Source organism: Bombus vancouverensis, chromosome 6 (genome assembly GCF_051014615.1).
Source record: "Bombus vancouverensis nearcticus chromosome 6, iyBomVanc1_principal, whole genome shotgun sequence".
NCBI lineage: Eukaryota > Metazoa > Arthropoda > Insecta > Hymenoptera > Apidae > Bombus > Bombus vancouverensis.
Window position 1 is genome coordinate 8,691,951 of NC_134916.1, and position 21,275 is coordinate 8,713,225.

Genomic DNA, 21,275 nt, shown 5'->3' on the forward strand with positions numbered 1-21,275 from the left:
TTTGTAACTATTAAGATTTGCATCTATGTATATCACGGTTTCTCCATTAAATTTCTCCTGCATATTTCAAACGCTCGCCGCGGTTCAATATCATTAGGTAGTGGTGAGGATAAGTGCTGCTAATCAACGAGGTTCACGTTCTCTCATGGCATGCTTGACAGATCCTAGCATACATATATGAATACAGCTAGTGGAGATGGAAAGAAGTCTTCTGGAAACGGTCGTTTCCGACACATACCTCATTTACATATCCAAACCAAAAACAACGTGACGATAAACGCGTGACGACGAGCGATAGAGGCTATAAAGAGCAGTACCACCTTTTCCCCTGTACCTTTTTCCGATCTGCGTATTAATCTCCGTACATAAGTTATACAGTGTTGGTCGTCGTAACGAGGCTTCTATCGCGTGCAACGTACAACAATTCGTCATTCGTGATGCACTTGAAATCAAGCGTGCCATATCGGAACGATGTTTACAGATTCACGGAATAAAATTAATTTCCAGATTGCACAACGGTCGCGTGCTACAGAGAATTAATGCTTCATATGCAAACAAGTTCGCATAATCAGAGTTCTAGGCCAATTTCAATTTCACGTGTCATTTGCCCGCAATAACGCGCGAATACACACCGACCGCAGCTAATGTCACAAGAGAAAAGCAAACGTTTGAGCCTGACCCGATGATTTAAATTGTGGCTGTTCCCCGGTGAAGTGCGTGAATTTCCAGCAACACTGCAATTGCATTTTAAGAACCGAGCGATCTAATTGCGACACTTGCTTGAAATTGTAATTGTCCTTGCCAGAATGTACGTGAAATTTTATAACGTAAAACACAAGCGTGTATAGCTTTTCATTTTACATGCGATATTCCACTAGCTAACGAATTATATCCTTAAAATATTTTATTGCACATAAATTTGAAATCATTACCATTTTTGTTACCGTGAATAGCTTGCTACTTATCCCGTACTTTTGTTATCTTGTTCGTAGAAGTAATTTATCGCGAAAGAAATATAAAACCATTTGCATACTCCCATGTATGTATCAAGTGGTAATTAAACTCTAGAGGCGTAGTTGTATATTAATCACGTCCTTCTAGTCGCGATAAAACAATATTATAACGCCCCGATCCACGTATCCAGCTATTAACAAGCGATAAATCGCTTAATGTTAAAGAAACATATTTATTCGATACCGTGATATCTTAACACCTTACGACGAAATTCACAAAACTTCTAAAACATATAAATAAATACAAGATAAATTTGTTAATAAATTGAATAAAAATTGCAATTGCTTTGAGCCACGAAATATTTTATATTTCAGCTTTCATTCTACCAAAGCATCGATACTGTTTCTTTCCTAATAAAACGGTGCAAGAATTCCGTGCAATATTCTCCGAGAAACGTTCCGTTTCTATAAACAATACCTACAAATCTCAAGCAGACAGGCACGGCCTCTATCTTTCTTAACCAGTCGTAAGAATTTCTCGTCGTAGCAGACGCAACAATCAGTGTCTAATTGGCAAGAAGCATCAAACGTTATACGACACGCATCAACGAGAAAGCTATCTTCCTTCGTTCAGCACTTTCGCGTACATCTAAGTAGACGCGTATTCAGCTGTGTCGTTTAATTGTTCCCGAGAAGTCTGTTTATTATCAGCGACATAGTCGCGCAACTATCCAGCGAAAGAAAATAGCGAGTTTCAACAGCGGCGTACAATTTATCTGCAACTCCTGGCGGATAGAAGAGTAAAAACCGGTAGAGATCGGCAGTACAATAAAACGCACACCTTCGCTCCGACTAAGCACCAAAAAGGTGGTGCGTCGCGATGGAAGGAAACGAAAACAAACAAACGATCCTCTTGGTTGCTGTTGTCGTCATCCGTGGTAGTAGTCGTGGCCGTCGCCGTGGCCGTCGTCGTCGCGATGGCACGGCACGATACAATACGATAAAAACGCAACCGTGGAAACTCACGGAAATATCCGGCAAGGGAGTAGTCAAGGTAACGGTGGTTTATTTCGTGCTACGGGTAAATTACTGACGCTAAAGGGGTGATGGGGGGAGTCAGGTTTGGACGGGGATCGGAGACGCTAGGGACGTGAAAAGAAAAAGTAACGAGGATAAAAAGCGTGTTTCGGAGGAGGAAAGGTATGCGTCGACCACCACCGCGGCAACCGCTCCCGTTTTCACCCTCACGAGCATTACACGCGCCTCTCTACGTTCGCCGACACAATCCAGCACAAATGTTAATTGCTGAAATAGAAAGCGTACAAACTATTCAGCCCGACGACACACAGCGTGCATCGCATCGTGTCGCGTCGCAGAGTTTTGTCTACCGAGTAATTAATGTTATTCCCACCGAACCGACGCCGGTTAAAAGTTTCGACGTGTCTCGTTGATCGACGAGTAAACGAGACTACCGGCAAGCTTCGATTCGCTAGAGGATAAAACAACGAGAAAAAGATTCGAAAAATCGGCTCCTGGATTTGACGAATTCTTGGATTGTATTCTAAATAAATATTTCCTCCCTTTGTTCACTAGTATTCGTCACGTTGAATCGTTGAAATAAAAATCATCGATTATTATTGGCTGAAAAATCATTCGAATGGAAAACGATGCTCAAACAGAGTGAATTCCGATCGTTTGGTTAATATCTAATGATTTGAACAAGCAATATATTTTATACGACAAAACAAATTTGATTTCTACGATATCTAGTACAAACGGTTAAAGAGTAAATATTGAAAAGAATATCGATTTTTAACGCGTTTTGGTTCCATTCAAAAATGTGGAGCACGCGTTGGACGAAATAAAGGGAATGTAGCTAGTAACGGCACGTGCAGAAATAAATATATGAAATATATAAATAATATAACAACCAACCGCTTAACACAGATTAAAAAATGTGGAAAAGTCCAAGTCGTTCAAAATTTCAAGAACTTCAAACGAAGCGTAACTGTGAAGATACGAAAGTACGTGGGTAGGTATGTTTAATCATACATTTAATTCATTGTAATAATACGGAGTTAAAATGGGAAGTTTATTCAAACTTGCGAAAGTAAAAATTAATTTATCGCTTCCATATCGGTATGTACAATATGTAACCAACATGACATAAAGCTAATAATTGGAAAAGGAATTTCTTCGAAAGATAAATGTGTTCACGGCAGTATCGCACGAATGAATATAAAATAACGTTCACGCGTGTTAACGATGAAAAGCAGAAAATTTTACCTGAGAACGCGAACGTTTTGCGATTGAACATAAAATCTGGAAGGACAATGTATCGGGTAAGAAAAAGAGAGGAAGAGAAAAGAGGTAAGCGTATTTACGAATGGAAGTTGCTGGCGCAATTGAAAACAACTAGTAAGTCTTCGTCTCTTCGAGTTTCCTGTTCTTATTGATTTCGCGCTACCTCGCAAATTACTCGAGTGCACTGTGCCGAGAAACGCAGCAGAATACGCTAAGAAGAAACCGATACATACTCTACGTGGAAGTTGTTTCTTTTTCATCGGTCGCTTGCCGGTATTATCATCGCGTCGCCCGGTATTACGTAACTTTCACTCATAAAAAACATTAATATGCATTACACTGACAGGAAAATTAATGTGACACGCGATCAATCTCTTAAACTGCAATTTCCATTAATTTCTCTGTAATTCCGATTTATCGTCCTCCAGCGTGATAAAAATAGACGGCACTGGTTAGTTTTAACGAAACAATGGAAAATCTAAATAACATAAATGATGAAAATAAATAGCGCTTCTACCGCGCCTTGAATCGAATAACTTTGTGCTGCGTGCTATCGTTATTCGATTTTTCCAATATTATCATTTTATATCATCTCGCGCGATATCTGCTCTACGTGAAATATCTCTATTTTCACGTCATTGAACATTCGTATGGTGCGTCACCTTACTTTCAAACTTCTATCATGATTTACAATTACTCGTGATTCAAAACAGTTACTCGATCTTTTTCACGGGATTCTAAATAGCCATTTCCAGGTAAAGAACTTGGTAACTTTCATAGCTAATACAAGAAAAGTTTATTCACTCGGATGTTATATTTCAAGCGGGAGTATCATTTCACGTTGTCACCGAAAATACGCAAACATATTATTCTAACTGTAATCTGTGTCTGCAAAGTAATTTATATTCATGCGGAGAAAGCAGCCAAGGGAAGCTAGTCTTTTGAGCTATTCGGTGATTTACTGCAGTCTTTAGAGCATTGCTGATGTTTGTTCTTACGCGATTTTACAGAGCGCATGAACTATTTACTTCGCTGTGTTACTTTCCAGCTACGCGGTCTCCGCGACTAACTAATTCCAGCTTTTAATGCCAGAATGTTTCTAACTACCGCTCACCTCCTGCTTCTCCCAGCGGAGATTCCTATTCTTACGTAACTCATGAATATTTATATAGCCTAATAACTTTCTGTTTTCTTTCAACACGATGCGTAAGAACTTTGTTTCCCGCGAGTATTGTTCTGCAAATCAGCCACTCCCTGAACAAGCAAACAAGGCTTTAACCTGTATGTGAAATTGGATTAAGGTCCAAAATCTTGATCATCGCTGTTTCAATATCTTTCGTGTCATCGGAGATTACGTATAATATATAGATTTTGCGCAACGAATCGTCGCTAATTTACATTTATTTACGCTACAAATATACACAGGCATTGTTATTTTAATCTCCGTTCTATGCTGCTAATTGTATAATTAATATTTTGATCAAAATTTTACAGCGAAGCGTATTTTTCTGCTTATGCTTTTCAGATATTTTCTGAAGCATACACACAATATTAACCTACTTATATACACGCTTTTTAATTTATTATGTTTCGCGTAACGTAACGAATCTAATGGACTGCTCGTCTTTATTGAGATGCAAGTATTTTCATAATTACGCTCTGCAAATAAATCTTAAACGAACTACGCTTGAATTATAAAATCCCTACACATAATTCCTATATACATACCGTTCGTTCGTAAACGTAGATTCGTTCATACGCGAAGATTCCAGCAACCGTCGCGAAGAATCGTAACAGCGAAAGAAGAAAGAACTAGCATGTTGGTTTTTATTGCGAGTACCAGGAAACGAAGTCCGTAACGACGCTTTAGTTCCCAGCGAGTTTAGTCGTGTACGCAGTTGAACGTGCAATTTTCACTCATAGATGCTTAAGAATTCGCGTCCGTACGGTTCCCTCGGAACGCACTAGAAGAATTCCGCTTTTCGCCGCTTCGAGATCTCACGTTTTCTGTGTTCCGTTCGACGGCTATAGTCAAAGAGATGACGGTGCGACGACTGTGACGACGGTTTATGTCTCATGTCAGTACGAGCAAATTACGGTAATGCAGTCGTGGAAAAAAAAAAAAGAACGAGAACGAGTAATAGAAGGAAAGTGCATTTCGGAGGATGGGGAACAGGGGATAGGGAACAACTACGCCGTACTTCTCTTTTTTTCGCGCTTGCTACCCTTATGAGCGTCAAACACGACTGACTTCAAAAGAGCTCGCCGACACGTGTTCCCACATCGCGATATCCTCGCATAATAAAGAGCAAAACTCTGCTATACGTCGTCTTCTATTATTAGGTAATCCGACGAAGCGTGTGCAATATTTAAAAGTCGCAGAGATCCCGTGGCTAGTAAATATTTCGTTAATTTAAAAGGCATGCTTATAAAGCTTGATTCAACGAGTGTCACGAGGACGCTCGTAGACAACGACTAAGGCAGTCGCGTTTCATTGTCCTTCCTTGCGAACAAAGGAGCACTCAAAGAGGCAGCCAGCCGCCGTTTTGTTTCGCATCGTCAAATTATTACGGTGCAACGAAGCGAACGGTGGAAAAGGAAAACGTAAACGAGCGCAAGCATCGTATTTCGAAAAAAAGCATAAGGGTTGAGCGCGGCAACCTGCGCCAACCTGCAGTCGTCGCCTCGTACCTTCCTCCAACGTTCGCACCCTTTACGTTCCTCTGCGTTCGCCGCCCCCCCCCCCTCCCTCCGGTTTTGCATGCATACGTGTCGTTAATTGCTGGCACAGAAAGTACCAACTTTTGGATATACGGACGCGCGGTGCGCGATGCAGCGGACAGTCGTAATTAATGTCGCTTTTCCACAAAGAGCATCGGGTACGGAGAAAAAAGGCGAGGCAGGGGGCGAAATGTCAGAGAAAGTTGAAAGCAAAGGAAGAGGAACGGGTGAACCCAAGGTGCGGTGACGCGACGGAAAGGAAAATTAAAAATGCAAAGAGAGATGCCAACTGGGAGGGAGAGGCGAACAAAAAGAGAACAAAGGCAAACAGGTGAAAGGAAAAAGAAGAGGAGGATAGAATCGGTAGATAATGAGCAGAAACTAAGCAAAGCGACGTAAGATCGCGGAGGTGAGAAAATGAGGAAATACGATGCGGAATTGGAAGAGAGTGGGCGGTTTCAATTCGTCGACGATCTGTGGCATGCTAGCGAGCTATAAAAATTCGCTACCACATAGACAACTCGAGTGGAACGGAACAAATAACCGATAATGAAATGTTTAAAATACCTGATAAGCGTTATCGTAATTCATTTTCAACGAACGCGAAACGCGCCCGCTTCTCTGCGTTAAGAAAAATAGATATAAAACACGAAATATCGAAGAGCGTAAACATATTTTCCACAGCGGATGCATAAACCTTGAAGCAAAAAGTTCGTAAAAGTGTAACAGAGTACGCAAATGCGATACAATGCGAGCTGGTATTAGTCTTGCCGGCATGGCGTGCGCAGCTACAACTGCCGCTAACAATGTTAGCTGGTACTTTTGCCGGCTTTCTCGCGTTTCCTTTTTGCAGTTGGAAATGAGATATAAAAGCGTCGCGACGCCCGTTTCTCAGTGAGAAACTCGCCGCGATAGGCATGGCTGGTCCATCGCCCTGTGCATTCTCTACTCCGTTTTCGCACCTCCATAAAATTTCGTTTCCATCACGATTAATTCTCAAGAATGTCTCTCATAGCGTGGAGAAACGCTTCTTCCTCGAAAATTGCGCTGAAGTCATTACATCTGGATGCTCTAGCGAAAATTTCTGACTACATTTTGTTGTAAAACCCTGGAAGACACTACATAGGTATCTAGAGATCGAGTTATATGAAAGTTAAATGCTTTTACTTCGACATAGCATATTATTGGTTAATTTTGATATTGGATATATCTTGTGAATGTAAGTGGAGGAAATTCGGGTCAGGTAATTTTCTCATGCAACGCGAATAAGATCTTTCGCTGGGGAAAACCCGATCAAATCGTCGTTGAGATATCTCGAGCTTGTTAAGAGTAATGTCGCGAATATTTTCTTGCGCGCCATGGTCGAGCGATGGAATCGTTACGCTGGAACAATGCCAATGTCTAATTTCGCAGAGTTTCGGTGGAGGTTAGCGACACGGTAGCGCCGAATACCATTCCTAGAAAACACCAAGTACTGACCTACTATATAAGCGTTATGTGTTACATACGCGGCGCATACGAACGCGAGCGAATATCACACGATAACCGAGAATCGGTTTCATCGGATCACGCAGCAACTTTATACGTATTGGTGGATTAACGACTGTGTACGTTACTCTACCGAGTGATCGCTGGTCGCGATAGAGCGAGAAAGGAAAACTTTTTAATCCGATACTTTTTAATCAAACGACTAGAAAGAAATTCCATCCCGGAACAACTTCTACTTTGAAACTAAACATTTGATTTGAATCGATCAGCGCGAGAAGCACGTCCGATATTTCTCGCTGTGGAATTGCGTAAACACCGATTGAGAGTCACGTCCGGACGAACGCCACGCGCATGAAATATGCAATCGCAAAAACTTCTTGCTGTCGTCTACTTCGTTTGCTCGTTTCGCCAAGCGCCTCTAAACTGGATTTTAACGTGTTTCCTTGCGCCAAGAGAACGAGTAATTTCCTTAATTTCATCCGATAATGGCATTCAATTGGATCCGATTGGAGAGGATTGATTTGTCCTTCTCTCGCGTGTACATATAACGTATAGGATATCCCACTCGGTCTGCGTCTGTTCCAAACTCGAAGATCCATTCCTACGATATTTTTTCGATACTTTTCCCAGTTTAATTGATTAAATAGGTTTAATTTAGTTTATCGGTTCGAGAAAGCAAAGGCTGAGGAATGACCGGTATTACAGTTAGGACTGAGGCTCGCGAGGGATCGTTAAACAAAATTAGTCGGCGGTAAAATTTTCTTTGAACGGTCGAGTTAAAAACGTACGAGTTATTCGTTGTCCGGGTCACCGGTAGAACTCGACTAACGGTCTCGAAGTTTTAACTAAATTCAACTCCGAACGGAGAGTAAAAACTTCTGCGGAGAATATTCGCATCCTTATGGAAAATAACTCGGCTGGCTGGGTATCAACGCGCAAGAATGCACGGACGTGACGGTTTCGAGTCACATTATCCGCGGTACCACGGCATGAATCACTCGGAACTTTAGCTGGCTGGAAGCTGCGGTAAAACCTGTCGACGTCGTCTATTTAATTTCGCGTTACAACGACCCATTGAATCACGTTGTTAAAGCGAAAAAGCTGTCGGAGAACGATAAAACCATTAGGAGCGCGTGCCCATTGTTCCACTAACTAATTTATAACGCGATAGCGAAGATAGCACTTTAGCGTTGAATGCAGCTGAATTTCGATAGGCTGGAAATACATCCGCTAACTACAATGCCGAAGACAGGTGTTGAAACAACAGAGATATTACAGACACGCTCCAATTATCTTATCGGCTTACATTTGCCGCGATTCTGGTTAATCAAACCGTGAACAGTCTCCAACCGTTACGAAGAAACAAAGATCGCGTTCGATCAGCGTATATTCGTATATTCCGTTATTCGAGCGTATTTCCTTAGCGAAAAATAATAACATTTTTTTAATTCGATACGATCTTTGAAAATGGTTTGATCGAAATAGCGTACAATTCACATTAATATTAAATATTGGAAATATCATTTTCCTCTCCATTATAAATTATTCCGTGCCGTGTGTTTAATTGGTTAACGTATTACGATTGAAACTGGTAATTGAAAAAGACAATTTCTAAAACTTACTTCGTTTCGCGTACAAGAACGACCAGTTCAATTTAAAAATGCCATAGCCGGGATATTCTTTTAACTGCACGACGTCAGAGGTTTCTCCATAGCTCAAAAAACGGTGGCTGCAACCGCGGCCGTAACCGCGAAAGCGTTAATAACTCTGCTCAAACATGTTCCTCACGTACCACCCGATATCGTGTAGAAACAACACATGAAATTACTCGAAACATCGCCGGCCACCTCGTAAACACCGGAAATATATATGAAACGTTTTTATCGTCGGTCGAACGAGAAACTTGGTATCCCGGGCAGACGTTGGTGCTACAACAGTAGGCGAATGAAACGAAACGAAACGAAACGAAACGAACGAACGAATGAACGGGCGAACAAACGAAAAGGGAGCCGCTGGACACGGGGGCTGCTGCCTCCAGGGAGTCGTGCCAAAATTGTTAACAGTCGAGACAGCCGTGTTATAGGTGGCATGTGCTTCCAATCAGTCGTCGAACGAATCAGAAAAGGAAAGGCAGAACAAGAGAAAGAGAGGCGGAGACAGGTGGTCGGCGTCCCTGAGATACCGGTCACGGAGCCGAAGCCGTTTTATTGAACTCGCACCCGATAGAAGTGCATGGACGACGCCCAGTGCTCGGCCATTCGGAGCTATCGCGATGCGCTCGCTGTTCCGCGATATTTTCTATCTCAGCCTGCGGAAATTATCCAACTTCTTAATATCCGCTTGTTTTCAAACCCGGATATTCGTATCCGTCGCAAGTACCGCGTATTCGAATGGCCCCAAGTACATCCGTGCGATATATGCCCTGTACATATCGAACGGGCAAGTTCTATCGTCCTTATCGTTCGGTAGTTGCTAGAGATCGTGGCTAGATCGTGGCTAGATCGTCGTACCAGAATTCATAGTGTATCGTATATACGTGTTTACACGTTGAATGGCGGCAAACAACTTATATCGCCAGTTTCGAACTATACTTTTGATTAGAATCCGCGAATCGGATTCGACACCTCCAAATGGATTACCGATACCATCATGTTCATCGATCGACGAGCATGCAACCAGCCGTTACACCCGACCATGGTTCAGTAATTTATGCGATCCTTTGCAGAGAAATAATCACCGATGCGGAGAAACGCGATGATCGTCGCGATCGACGAAAATAGGGCGTTTAAAGCGCGTCGTATCTGTGGACGGGGAACGTCGTTAAGCGAAAAATCGATACGATAACGTGGTTGTTCCAGCTACTCGAATAACCGGATTACGCGCGCATTGTTATTCCTGTAGAGAGTGTAGAAGAATATCCGGGTACGCGAAGCACACGTTTTCAGCGCTTTTATTTCGAGTATCGAAGAAAACCGGGGCGACGATTCCTTTTCAGACGGCTGCGGTTCGGCAGTTTGCAAGCACGGCTAGCAAAGGAACGAGAAGACGGAACAACAACGCTGCGGGACATCTGCGGTCGTTGAAGATCGAAATACGAGATACCTCTCGCCAGTTGCGCCGTATAAAGCGGGGTTACAACACGGGAAACATCGAGACACACGGGCTGACATCGACGACGGGATATTCGAGAAATTCGTTTGTATATCCGAATAAACGGCTCTTCGCGGATACCTGGCGAGATACAATTGTGGCGAATCGTTCGAGGATGCGAACACCTCCTCCCTATTCTGTCGAACTTTAATATCACGGCCACCAGCCCTGGAAAAATTCGCTTCCCGGAATTTTCGCCGTATTTCTATAACGTATTACGTGAATCACGCTGTTTCCAACGCGCCCTGCGCGCCTCTGAGAGAGATTGCATTACAAATGACGCGGAAAATGCATCAAATACCTTCCGATCGTAAAACTCCATTTCAATTACCGGAAGGATACGTCTGACGTCCCGTGTATCGACTTCCTCCCTATATAGAGGCAGTTTCCCATATATGTACGAACAAACGCGTTTGGTGTATCTTGACGGCAAATCCCGTAACACTCTCGCGGACAGTAACGAGACACGGTTTAATTAAGGAAACAACATCGGTCATTAGAATTTTCAGAAGACGTACTCTTTCATTGCGTACGCGTGAGAACCCGAGGGCAGCGAGTCTAGTGTCCTTCAGAGATTTCAGACGTGCTTTTACCTTTTTCCCCTGGCTCCACTTGCTGGCGCTTTGCTTTTTCGTCTGTGTAGTGGTTTTTTAGAAGGTCGAAGGGGCCACATCCCCATCTTGAAAACATTAATGAGCTCCCAGAACCACCTGCACGCACTGTACGTATATACGTACATGCATAGCTGGCACTTGCATACACGATGCCTGGAAAAAGGGTGGAATGAAGAAAGGTAAGAAGAAGAAGAAGGCCTGAAAGAGATGTTATATTAGAGGACGCGTCATCCAGGCCAGAGACACGGATTCGTGTCGTAACCGATCTTTGCACCGACTTCATCGCTCGATTTCCTCCTTGTAGTAGTTGGACGATTTAATCTGAGGATAAGAGGACTGTCAAAACGCTACGATACGTTCGTGAACCGATCGGTGTTCGCAAGGCTGCTGCACTGTTCTTTTTGCAGCGTCTTGTTCTTTTTCTTTTTTTTTTTTTTTTTGTTAAAACTCGTTTACGAAATATAGTTGATCCGAGATTACAGTGACCCATCTAGATACAGGACTAGGAGCATTTGGCTTCTTCGGATGCTTTCGGCCGTACTGCGGGATTATTCGAAAAAGCTATAAATATGCTGCGTTCAAACCGGCGCGGTGCGGCACGGCGAGGCGAAAGGACAGAGGATTGGCGTAAATAGGGAAATATTCACTGCAGGATCTATGTATACATGCGAAGTGAATACTCTTCATGATGTCGTGAATGGGACTGCCGAGAAAGGTTGAGAGTTGAAATTTACGTCTTCCCCCGGTGTGTGTACGGCTGTGTTATCGAATATCGCAGAAAATCTATAATAACCGTTCCGGCTTACGAGTGAAATTTATTTTCCAGGCAGCATTGCCAAAGCACGATAAACGGAGAAATCGAAAAATTCTTAATCGACTTAGACGTCGTTGGTTATCAATGGAATGATTCGTTCAACTTTTCCGAGCGTGACGTTAGATCGCCGCAAAGGTAGTAATTAAAACGCCTTCGAGTTCGAAACCGATCGTTCGATGTTAAGCGAACGAAAGTTTGCCATTCAAGGGTTCGTTCGCGTCTGCCCGGCCGACAAAACCATACTTAAACCGGTGAAGCGCGAGGAGAAAGAGCGAACCGATAAAAGGGAAGAAAAGGAAGGAATTTCCTTTATCGTGGAATTGTTCCAGATTTATGAGCTCCAGGAGTTCAGCCATTCAAATTTTTCAACTGCTCTTTCTTGCCTACCCACTATAAGACCGCAGCTCTTAGACGAACGAGCTGCGAAAGGCCGGGGAAAGAAACCAATATAGAAATGGATGGGAGCAAAGTCTTTACACAGACGAGCGGGTTCCATGTTGATGAACTTTAATAACTTCCATCTAAAAATTTGAAATTTCTACTTTTTTCCACGAGCAATTGGCCCATCGCGTCATCTCGAGATATTTCTCCTACCTACACTACAATTGTACACTACAATTAACGCGACGTCCGCCAATCGCTCACGATAAATCCTCGTTCGTTATTGGTTTCTCCATTAGCGAAGTTTATCATAACTGATCGTGACTGTAAGAAACCTAAATTCTTCGAAAGTTGTTTCAAATTCGAACTAAATAATACTTTACAAAGTTAAGTATTAAACGGTTTACTCATTTGGCGAGTATACGAGGAAAAAATAAGACAAATTATTTAACGTTTAACAGTCAGAAACTGTAATTCCTGCTTTATTACCGTCAATCAAGCGAAACTATGAAATTTTATCGCGTTTTCCGTAAAACTCTCGCCTCCCTCTTTATCGATCGTCATCGATTTTTTGTTACCGGAAGAATACGTTAATAGGAATCTAGTTCGATAGAATAGAAATTCGAGTGTTAGAAATGTTTGTAAATGACAGCTGGAAACCCATTCAGAAGATATACATATAGTTCCGAGCAATAAAGACCAACAGATAGAAAGTTAATAATTAACATTAGCGGTGGAAATTCGATATATACAGAGTAACAATGTAACTCTTTCTGCTAATAAAACGAGGTTTTTCTATTTCGACCAAGAAAGACGAACGATCCCATATCAAAGATCACGTTGATTTATACATATCCTCCGTATTATGATACCATATTCAAGATCTTGTCCGCGTGCAGCTTTTATCCGATTTAAATTGCGTAAAGTTGAGATTATCGCGTATAAGGTAACAATACGATCGCGCCATTTCCAGTTGATTAGAATCGTTAACCACTCTCCACAATGGTATATACGCGCGGTAACTCAAGTTACAGATTAAAGTGGTGCCGATCGGATTGGTCGCTGTTAATCGTGTAAAAAATTAAAGCTTGTTCCAAGAGATGCTTCAATAGCTACAATCTCGGCCTGCAGCACATTCAAGATTGTATACATTACAGCTGGTTTATCGTATTCGTTCATCGATTGGACTCGTATACAACGTGTTTCATCGATGTATGCCTTACCTCCTTCTACATATTACCAACGCGGTATGATTTATCGATACTTTCACGGGTATAAGTTGTTCGGTGCTTCAATTTTATGTCTGATCGTTGTATAGTATAACTCACGTATTTCTCATACAACGTATAAACGCAATAGCGTCGAATAATAATTCGATTTAACGGTGAAAAATTGAACTCGATTTGATTTCAACATATAAATATCAATCTTATTCCAGAAGGGAGAAAATATAACTTAATCGAAAGAAGAAGTTTAGGATAGCGACCGAAAATATTCTGCGTTTCATTGCACGTGGGGTGTTCTCAATTTCGTCAATCACGAATATATCAGCGCGTCGGTTATCGTATAAGTTTATGTCAACTTGCTTATCAACGTGACTGTGACCCAAAATAAAAAGCAAACTCGAGCACTAAAACGTAAAGTGGAATTCGAATCGCGTTCACAGAGGCCACCGAGATACCATCTTATTGATACTGCGGTCAGAGTGACGCTGAAATTTCAAGACCGCCTGCATCCTTACGTCGCGCCCTGAATACGGATCAAAGATGATACGTTGAAAGTCGATAAGGCCAACTTCGAGTGTATAAACACGAAACCGGCATACGTAGTATACGCTCTCGATGCTGTTCCGAAGAGAACAACGATACTGGTTACGCGTGCAGCCCAGTGCGTGCTAGAGACATCGAAGTCGTCACTGAATCGTCGTTCTGTGGTAATTATTATGCCTTCCACTTGCACGGCAAAGTAGAAAGCAAAGCTTCTGCATACTGCACGAACACACGTTCCTTTGGAAAAGAGACCAGGTAGGCGAAGAAAGAATGGTGGAGAATTTCTGACGCGTGTCTGTATGTGTGGCCTGCGCTCAGAGAACAGAGAAAAGCAAAGGAGGGAACGGGAGAAAAAGCGGTAGTACCGGTCTAGCTTGTCCTCGGCGAGTACTTTGGCACGTAGGTAGGCAGACTGTCTTACGCCGTAGTTATGTTAGTCACATGGATACTAAAAGTATTCTCTACTTGGCTATTTTCACCTAATTTACAACGAGCAAATCAGAAGCGAAAAGTTGAATCTCGTGCACCACTACTGAGACGCTCTGACACGCCCTATAATTTCATCCCTTGCTTCTTGCTAGCCTCTTAAAAGCGAAACCTTTACAACTATTGGTCACGTAGTTTCATTTAAACCTTAGGTCATTTACGCGCATTAACGAGTTTTTATTATCTTTTATGAACGTATAAAAGTATTCTTTATTTGTTAATTTATGATATTTATTACGATGTTAAACGTTCATTAAGAGGGTAAGCGTATTTTTCGACGCTGAAACAATACCGAGAAAAAGAAGATGAAATTTTAAAGAGCTTAACACGCAGTACTGCTTTCTTGTAAGAAGATATTACGATATAATCTTTTACCAGATTTTTCAAGTTATTAAAAGGTTTGTACCTCATGCGGTCAGACAAGAACATGCCGATTAGCTCGTTGTGGAAAAATACTAATAGCTTTACAGAGTTTATCGATATATTTGTGGAACGTACCAATTGATAAACCTAACGATGATTTTTACACGTATTAATTATCATGTTCGCTAGTCAGATTAACGTTGATCAATATGGTACACTTAGAAACTTCCGTTTTGACTACCATGTAGTATTTCCTTCCCGTAAATGTACGTATCATATCCTAGCCACAATCGCTATCCATAATACAGCGACTCGCCGTGTTAATACCAATCAAAGGTTTTTAAATGATAATTTGATTACTCTAATCGCCAGTCGAGATTGTATAGCGTACGTGGCTGCTGATCTTTCACATACAGAGTTCTCATGATAAATGACTGTGAACCTATCAAACATCGACACAATGTGTTCATATATATCAACGTAATAAACTGTGCAAACTGGATTATTCGTAACAATATCATTACCTGACCGTCGATGCTTTCCGATATTGGAAACCGTATTTCAAATCCTTGTGTCAAAAATAATCGACTCTCGTTACGTCAATTTCTTCGGATTCCTTTAACAACAGGGAGTAAATGTGTCAACCAGGTGTTATTAATTACGCGTTATTAGCGGCACGGCTCCGACGCGGTACAAAAGCGTCGCAAAGGACACGATCACGAGTACACCATGTGCGGTCTGAAATATATGGCACCTCCTATGCGGAAAGCTTATAAGTGACATATGCGCGCAGTATACGCGCTCCCCTAGCTTCTCGGGGTGCCACTGCATGCGTTAATGCAAGATAATGCTTCATCATTTCGTTCCATTTCATTTCTATTTACCCCTAAGGTTCAGGTGTAATTTTTCCCTACCGAGAAGGACGCGTAAAGAGAGAGCGCTCGTTCCCCGACGCGATCTCCCTTTTCTGTTAATTCAATTATAGCTAGCTTAACGCACCGAGGAGCAAAAGTTGGTCTCCAGTTAAGCCAATTCACGGTTAAGTGCGAGACCGCGGCTCAAGCCGCTGATAAGAAAAGTCTAAAATAGTAAAACACGCGCGGGACGTGTTATCTTTGCTTCGAAAATCGCGTTAGAAGAGGCACGACGCGACATGCTACCAGCTTGTTATCTGATCCGATGAACGTATACACCGATTCAACTACGCTCTCGGTATTTATCACCGAACTAAACGTAAATTGTACTCTCGTTCATTTGTGTGGAATAAACGGCACTAGCGGCAACCACAGATACGGATCAGTCGGTAATATTTGACTTCGACGGTTACATTTTTATACGTTTTATATTAATTCGATATAAACGTCAGGATTCATCTGCGTGCGAACCCGTGGGTGTTCGCTACAAATCCCCCGAATATTTGCCTATTAATTGGCGTGCAAAAGTGGACCAAGCAAATAGAACGATATGTTTTGTCGCGTGTACAATTATCGAGCCTGATGTCACGCGTTCAGTGAAAAAGAATAGCCGGATGGGGAACGATGGAATTTCAACGCGATACGATAATAATTCGATAATCGATGTGACAATTACCTCTCGTTGGCAACAACGAGACGAGGGAGCGCAGGGTATGTCTTCGCCCCTCCAAGTGAAATTCTCCAAGGTGCCGATAACACGTTGATGAGGCAATTAATATTGATGTAACACGAGGCGAATCCCCCGCTATTGTTACCCGAATACCGAACACCGTCCGGATTAATATTTAATCCGCGCGATCACGGAGTTTCCGAGAGCCCGGGACGGACGTTGTTCATGCTCGTCGAATTTTTGACGATCGTGTCGCGGAATTCTCAATGCAGCCTGGTCGAATATTCAACGAGCTCGTCCCATCCACGTAATAAACTTCTTGAAGGTTCGCCGGTGTGCGACAACACAATAATTATTATGCACCGTTAAGAAACAAGTTCTTCTCTTATTCTCTTCCTGTTTCTCTATGTTCGCCTCCTTGTTCCTCTTATTGCTTGCGACCGTACGAGAGGAACGAAGTATAGCAATTCGAAAACGCGATCGTAAGCCTCGAATAACTCGGGCTACTCGAGATAGTTTGCATGCCTTCTCGCAATCTCGGATCGCTTAGTGGAAACTATTATGCTTTCTTATGCTCCCAGTACTTATCGTTTTTATTCCCGATGTCACGAATATCTACCACGAAGGGAAAGGAAGAAGCTCGAGAGATCGCGGTTTCGAGAAATCGAAATTTCTACGATAATTAACGACGACCAGCGAAAAAATGATAGATACTGGTAAAAGAAAATGAGAGACACGACGCGGTTTTATCTTTAAAACGATTCGCGACAAAAAATTTGAAGTCGGTATTAAACGATATTTTATACAGTTTAGTTTGCTGAATGGTTATTACGCGAATGAAACGTAAAGGAAACGGGAAAATTTGAAATGTGTCATTTTCTCGTTACGTTTGATTCTTTGATCGTATGAGATTTACGAAAAAAAAATTGACAATTTAATGACAATTCATGTTTGAAACGATTGTCTCGAATAGTTTGAAAGTTTTAACAATCTCAGTTGAACAGAAACTTGTTTCTCAATCGATGTAGTAAAATCGCGCTCATTTTTACGACTAACGTAATTTCGATTCAATGAAACGAATAACAAAACAATATTTTAATAGGGTATTAGTCCTTAATTAATTAAAGAAACCAGATAGTGTATTTATAATTTTTCCGTTAGAATTTCGAGAAAGGATGATTAAGGTCAAGTATTTTAAAGAGACAGGGAAACCTATTTTCTTAGTCGACGATGACGAAACATCTTTGATTCAACAAGATGAACGGCTTAGGTTGGATAATCTTTTATTATTTTATGGTTCGTTGTCCATTCGAATAATCTCTAGACAAAAGCTTTCAATTCAATTCCTTTAATAAAACAAACATGAAATGTTTCTTTCTATTATTGCAATGCTAATTAGGTATAAAAACAATAACGTATTTGCAAAACCACACCCATAATGACTCCTTCTATATTTCGTTTATACTTCCCTATGTAATAAAAATGCATCATACTTATTTAAAATAAATCGATTCCGATGGATATAGCGATTAACCTGTCTGGAACATCCTGTATACATGTATATGTAATTACGTAACTAGATTTATATGTACAATGTTCGTAGCTCTATGTTTTAATTAATTTTAATTATGTACGTACTATACTACGTATATGGCCGATGTTAAGCTGACTGGAAGTAAGAAAAATGTATGTTTTAGAAGCGCTCCAAATACTTCACTATGAAAACATTTCGCACTTGCGAAACAGTTATATAATTTATAATGATTAGGTATAACAAACCGTGATATGTGGCTAGTGAAGCAGAGATTGCAAACGTTTGCGAAAATATTATAACAGCATTCGATGGAAGTATACGAGACGATGTCAAGTAGGAATACTTTTATGCGACTAATGGCTAAATAAGAACACGAGAAAAAACGTTGATAAATTCTTCTGTGATCAATGCGAAATTTATTTAGTCTCACAGTTTCTTTCGTAAACGACAAGTTTGTGAAAAGTTAATCGATTAAGAAGCGTGTTGAATTCCGTCAGTTAGAGAAGTCAAACAGAGTAGTATTTCCATGATGGATGAATCGTCTTAGATTTCTCAAGCACGTTTTCCCCACCGGCTGAGTTTGACATTTTCGATCCGTCTTTATCCGAGATTCTATCCCTGGTTGCGATTGACAGTTCGATCGCGCCAAAAAGACGATGCAACTTCAATCGTCGCGCGCGCGCGCGTCTTTAATCTTTCATCCGCGTAAGTACGTGATTCAATGTCGGCACAAAGCGGTCTCTCGTCTCTCGTCGAGTGTAATAATCTAAACGCGCTAGGCGTGCACATTTCGATTCGTCGAACTTCGAGGCGTCACCTTGTTCCGAACGGTGAAAAAAACGACCGGAGAACGACGCCAACTTCTCTAGCCAGTCGAGAGCAAGGAGAACGGAGCGTGACAGAGATAAAGAGAAAGCGCGCGCACTGATCCGACAGAGATAACGAAATGCAATGAGAAAGAGAGCGCGCACGGATCGGATCGAGAGAATTCGATGAAAGAGAAAAGGATCGAGTGACCACAATAGTCGTCCTCTCTCTTCTTCCGATACTCCGTTTCGATCCCTAACATCGGCCTTTTTCTTAGCCCCGGTTGTGGTACCATCCCTAACCTCCCGAGATCGAAACAGTACCAAGCAGAGGAGAACAGAAATCTATGTTATACACGGAAGAATGACAAACACACAGACACATCGTACCGTAAAAGAAACTAACGAGAAGATAAGTTGAGCAGACTTACTCTTGCGAGTGGCAGGGTAAGGTCGATTTTTCTTCTGTCCGTGGGTGTATCCTTTACGAGCAGGTCACTAACTAGCCTGTACACATCACCCATGACTCTCGCGCAACCAACTCGAGTAAACAAACAAGAATAACTTTTCCTACTTTTGCTCCTTTTCTCTCGCTTCGAAACACTTGATATTTTTCACACCGAACACACTAATTAAACAGCGGATAAAAGACGGCAAAAATCCACGCGTGATCTAGTCAAAGTAGGTATAAAAAACTTCTCCAAGATCATCGCGTCATATCGCGATTCGTCAAAGCGTCGTGCGAACGAAAACGATCATGTGGGGTCATTCCTGGAATCGTTGCCGGTTCTACCGTTGTCTTCTTTCCTCGGCCACTTTGCACCGACAATTTTTTCCTTCATGTGTCGAGTTCAAACGCGTATGAACGATTATCGTGATCCGAGATCGTGCCGATCGAACGAACCGTGCGTTAATGTCACTTTTTTCTCACGCGATACCGCTAGGAGAACGTGTAACGTCACAAACAACGATCAAAATCACACCCGCCCCGTCCAGGCACACAGGGCAAACTGTCGTCTAGTCGGCGCTCGGCGGCCCGCAGCGACGTACCGAGAACAACGAAAAGCGAAACTCGATGGCGCCACGGCTCTACGGAGTCTGTGCCGTGAATGCGCTCGGGCTCGACGGTGGCGCCACTACCGACCGATCTTCGTACTACATCGCCGCTACACATTCGAATCTTACCAACACGATCGCGGCCAGTTCAGTAGCGTACACATACGGAAGCACTCGACTTGCTACCACAACCGTATCTCGTGACGATGCCTGCACGTATACGCGATCTCGCCAAGTAGCGTTGGACAAGTGTGGTCGTGGTCGTGGTTGAGGTGTAGAGGGAGAAGTAGGAGGGTGAGTTAGTAGTTACCCCCACGAAGAGTGTTCCAGGGCCGGCGCAACCGCAATTCGTCGATTGCAACGACTGATTGTGAGCGCGATTTAACGGAAGTCGAGCGAGCTGTCTACTTTTAAAACGCGCCTGATACGACGGAGTTATGTATAGCCGCCGCCTAAATTGCTTTGTCCGAACGATTTACATTCTTTTCATGTAAATGAGTTTACGCGATTCGTTCAGCTCGTAGATGCATCCACGCGCCAGCGCGTTGTAACGTCATGTTAAACCTTCCCTTTTTTATCTCGTCGATTGAAATTACTCGACAGCGAGATGGGAAACGATGCATAGGTACATATAACAGCGACGTAACGAACAAAGCCGGGTTATTCGGCTGCTTTAAACGGAAGAGATATAAAATTCGCTCGACCGAAGACGGCCCTGTCGCTGAAAGCACGTCGTGAAGCGTCAGTCGCCCTTTTCTCCTCGTCACTCGGCGTAGCATACGCAAGGAGTTAATTAGTAGTGACACATAAGCGATGACTGTAATCAGAATAGAACGAAGGAAGAGGATCGAATGGTCGGAATTAGCGCGACGTCGCGCGTCGGGTCGCAGTTTGCGTCGGTAACGAACGAAAGGCCGGAACGCTGTCCGATCCGTGGCTCATCAAAATTCAAAGCAGCCTCGTTACAACTTCCGAAATTACGAATGCACCTTTGTCCTACAAAAGTTGCAAAATCACCCCTGAGTTAAGCACTCTAGGTGAGAGCAGACGCGTACACTCTCCGCTACGACTGTCACTGCGATTAGTAACTAACAACATTCTCGTTTATGCATTAATAGCACGTGCACGCAAAGAGAAAGACCATCAGGGCAACAGGGAGGGAATGGGTGTGCGCGCGAATAAAAGAGAGACGAAATTGCAGTTGAAAGTAAAACGAGCGACAAAGTAACGTTAGACCGAGTTTTGCGCTAAG

The 21,275-nt window shown here is 42.4% G+C and overlaps 1 protein-coding gene across 1 annotated transcript in view; it reads right to left on the reverse strand.

Annotated features, from left to right (window-relative positions):
• Window positions 1–20,060, reverse strand: part of LOC117157932 (uncharacterized) — a 282,010-nt gene extending 261,950 nt beyond the window's left edge. Inside the window, exon 1 of the mRNA XM_033336287.2 lies at window positions 19,399–20,060. Within this exon, the coding sequence (XP_033192178.1) occupies window positions 19,399–19,491 (93 nt within the window). The 5' untranslated portion in view covers window positions 19,492–20,060. The remainder of the gene's footprint in view (window positions 1–19,398) is intronic.
• Window positions 20,061–21,275: the final 1,215 nt, after the last annotated feature.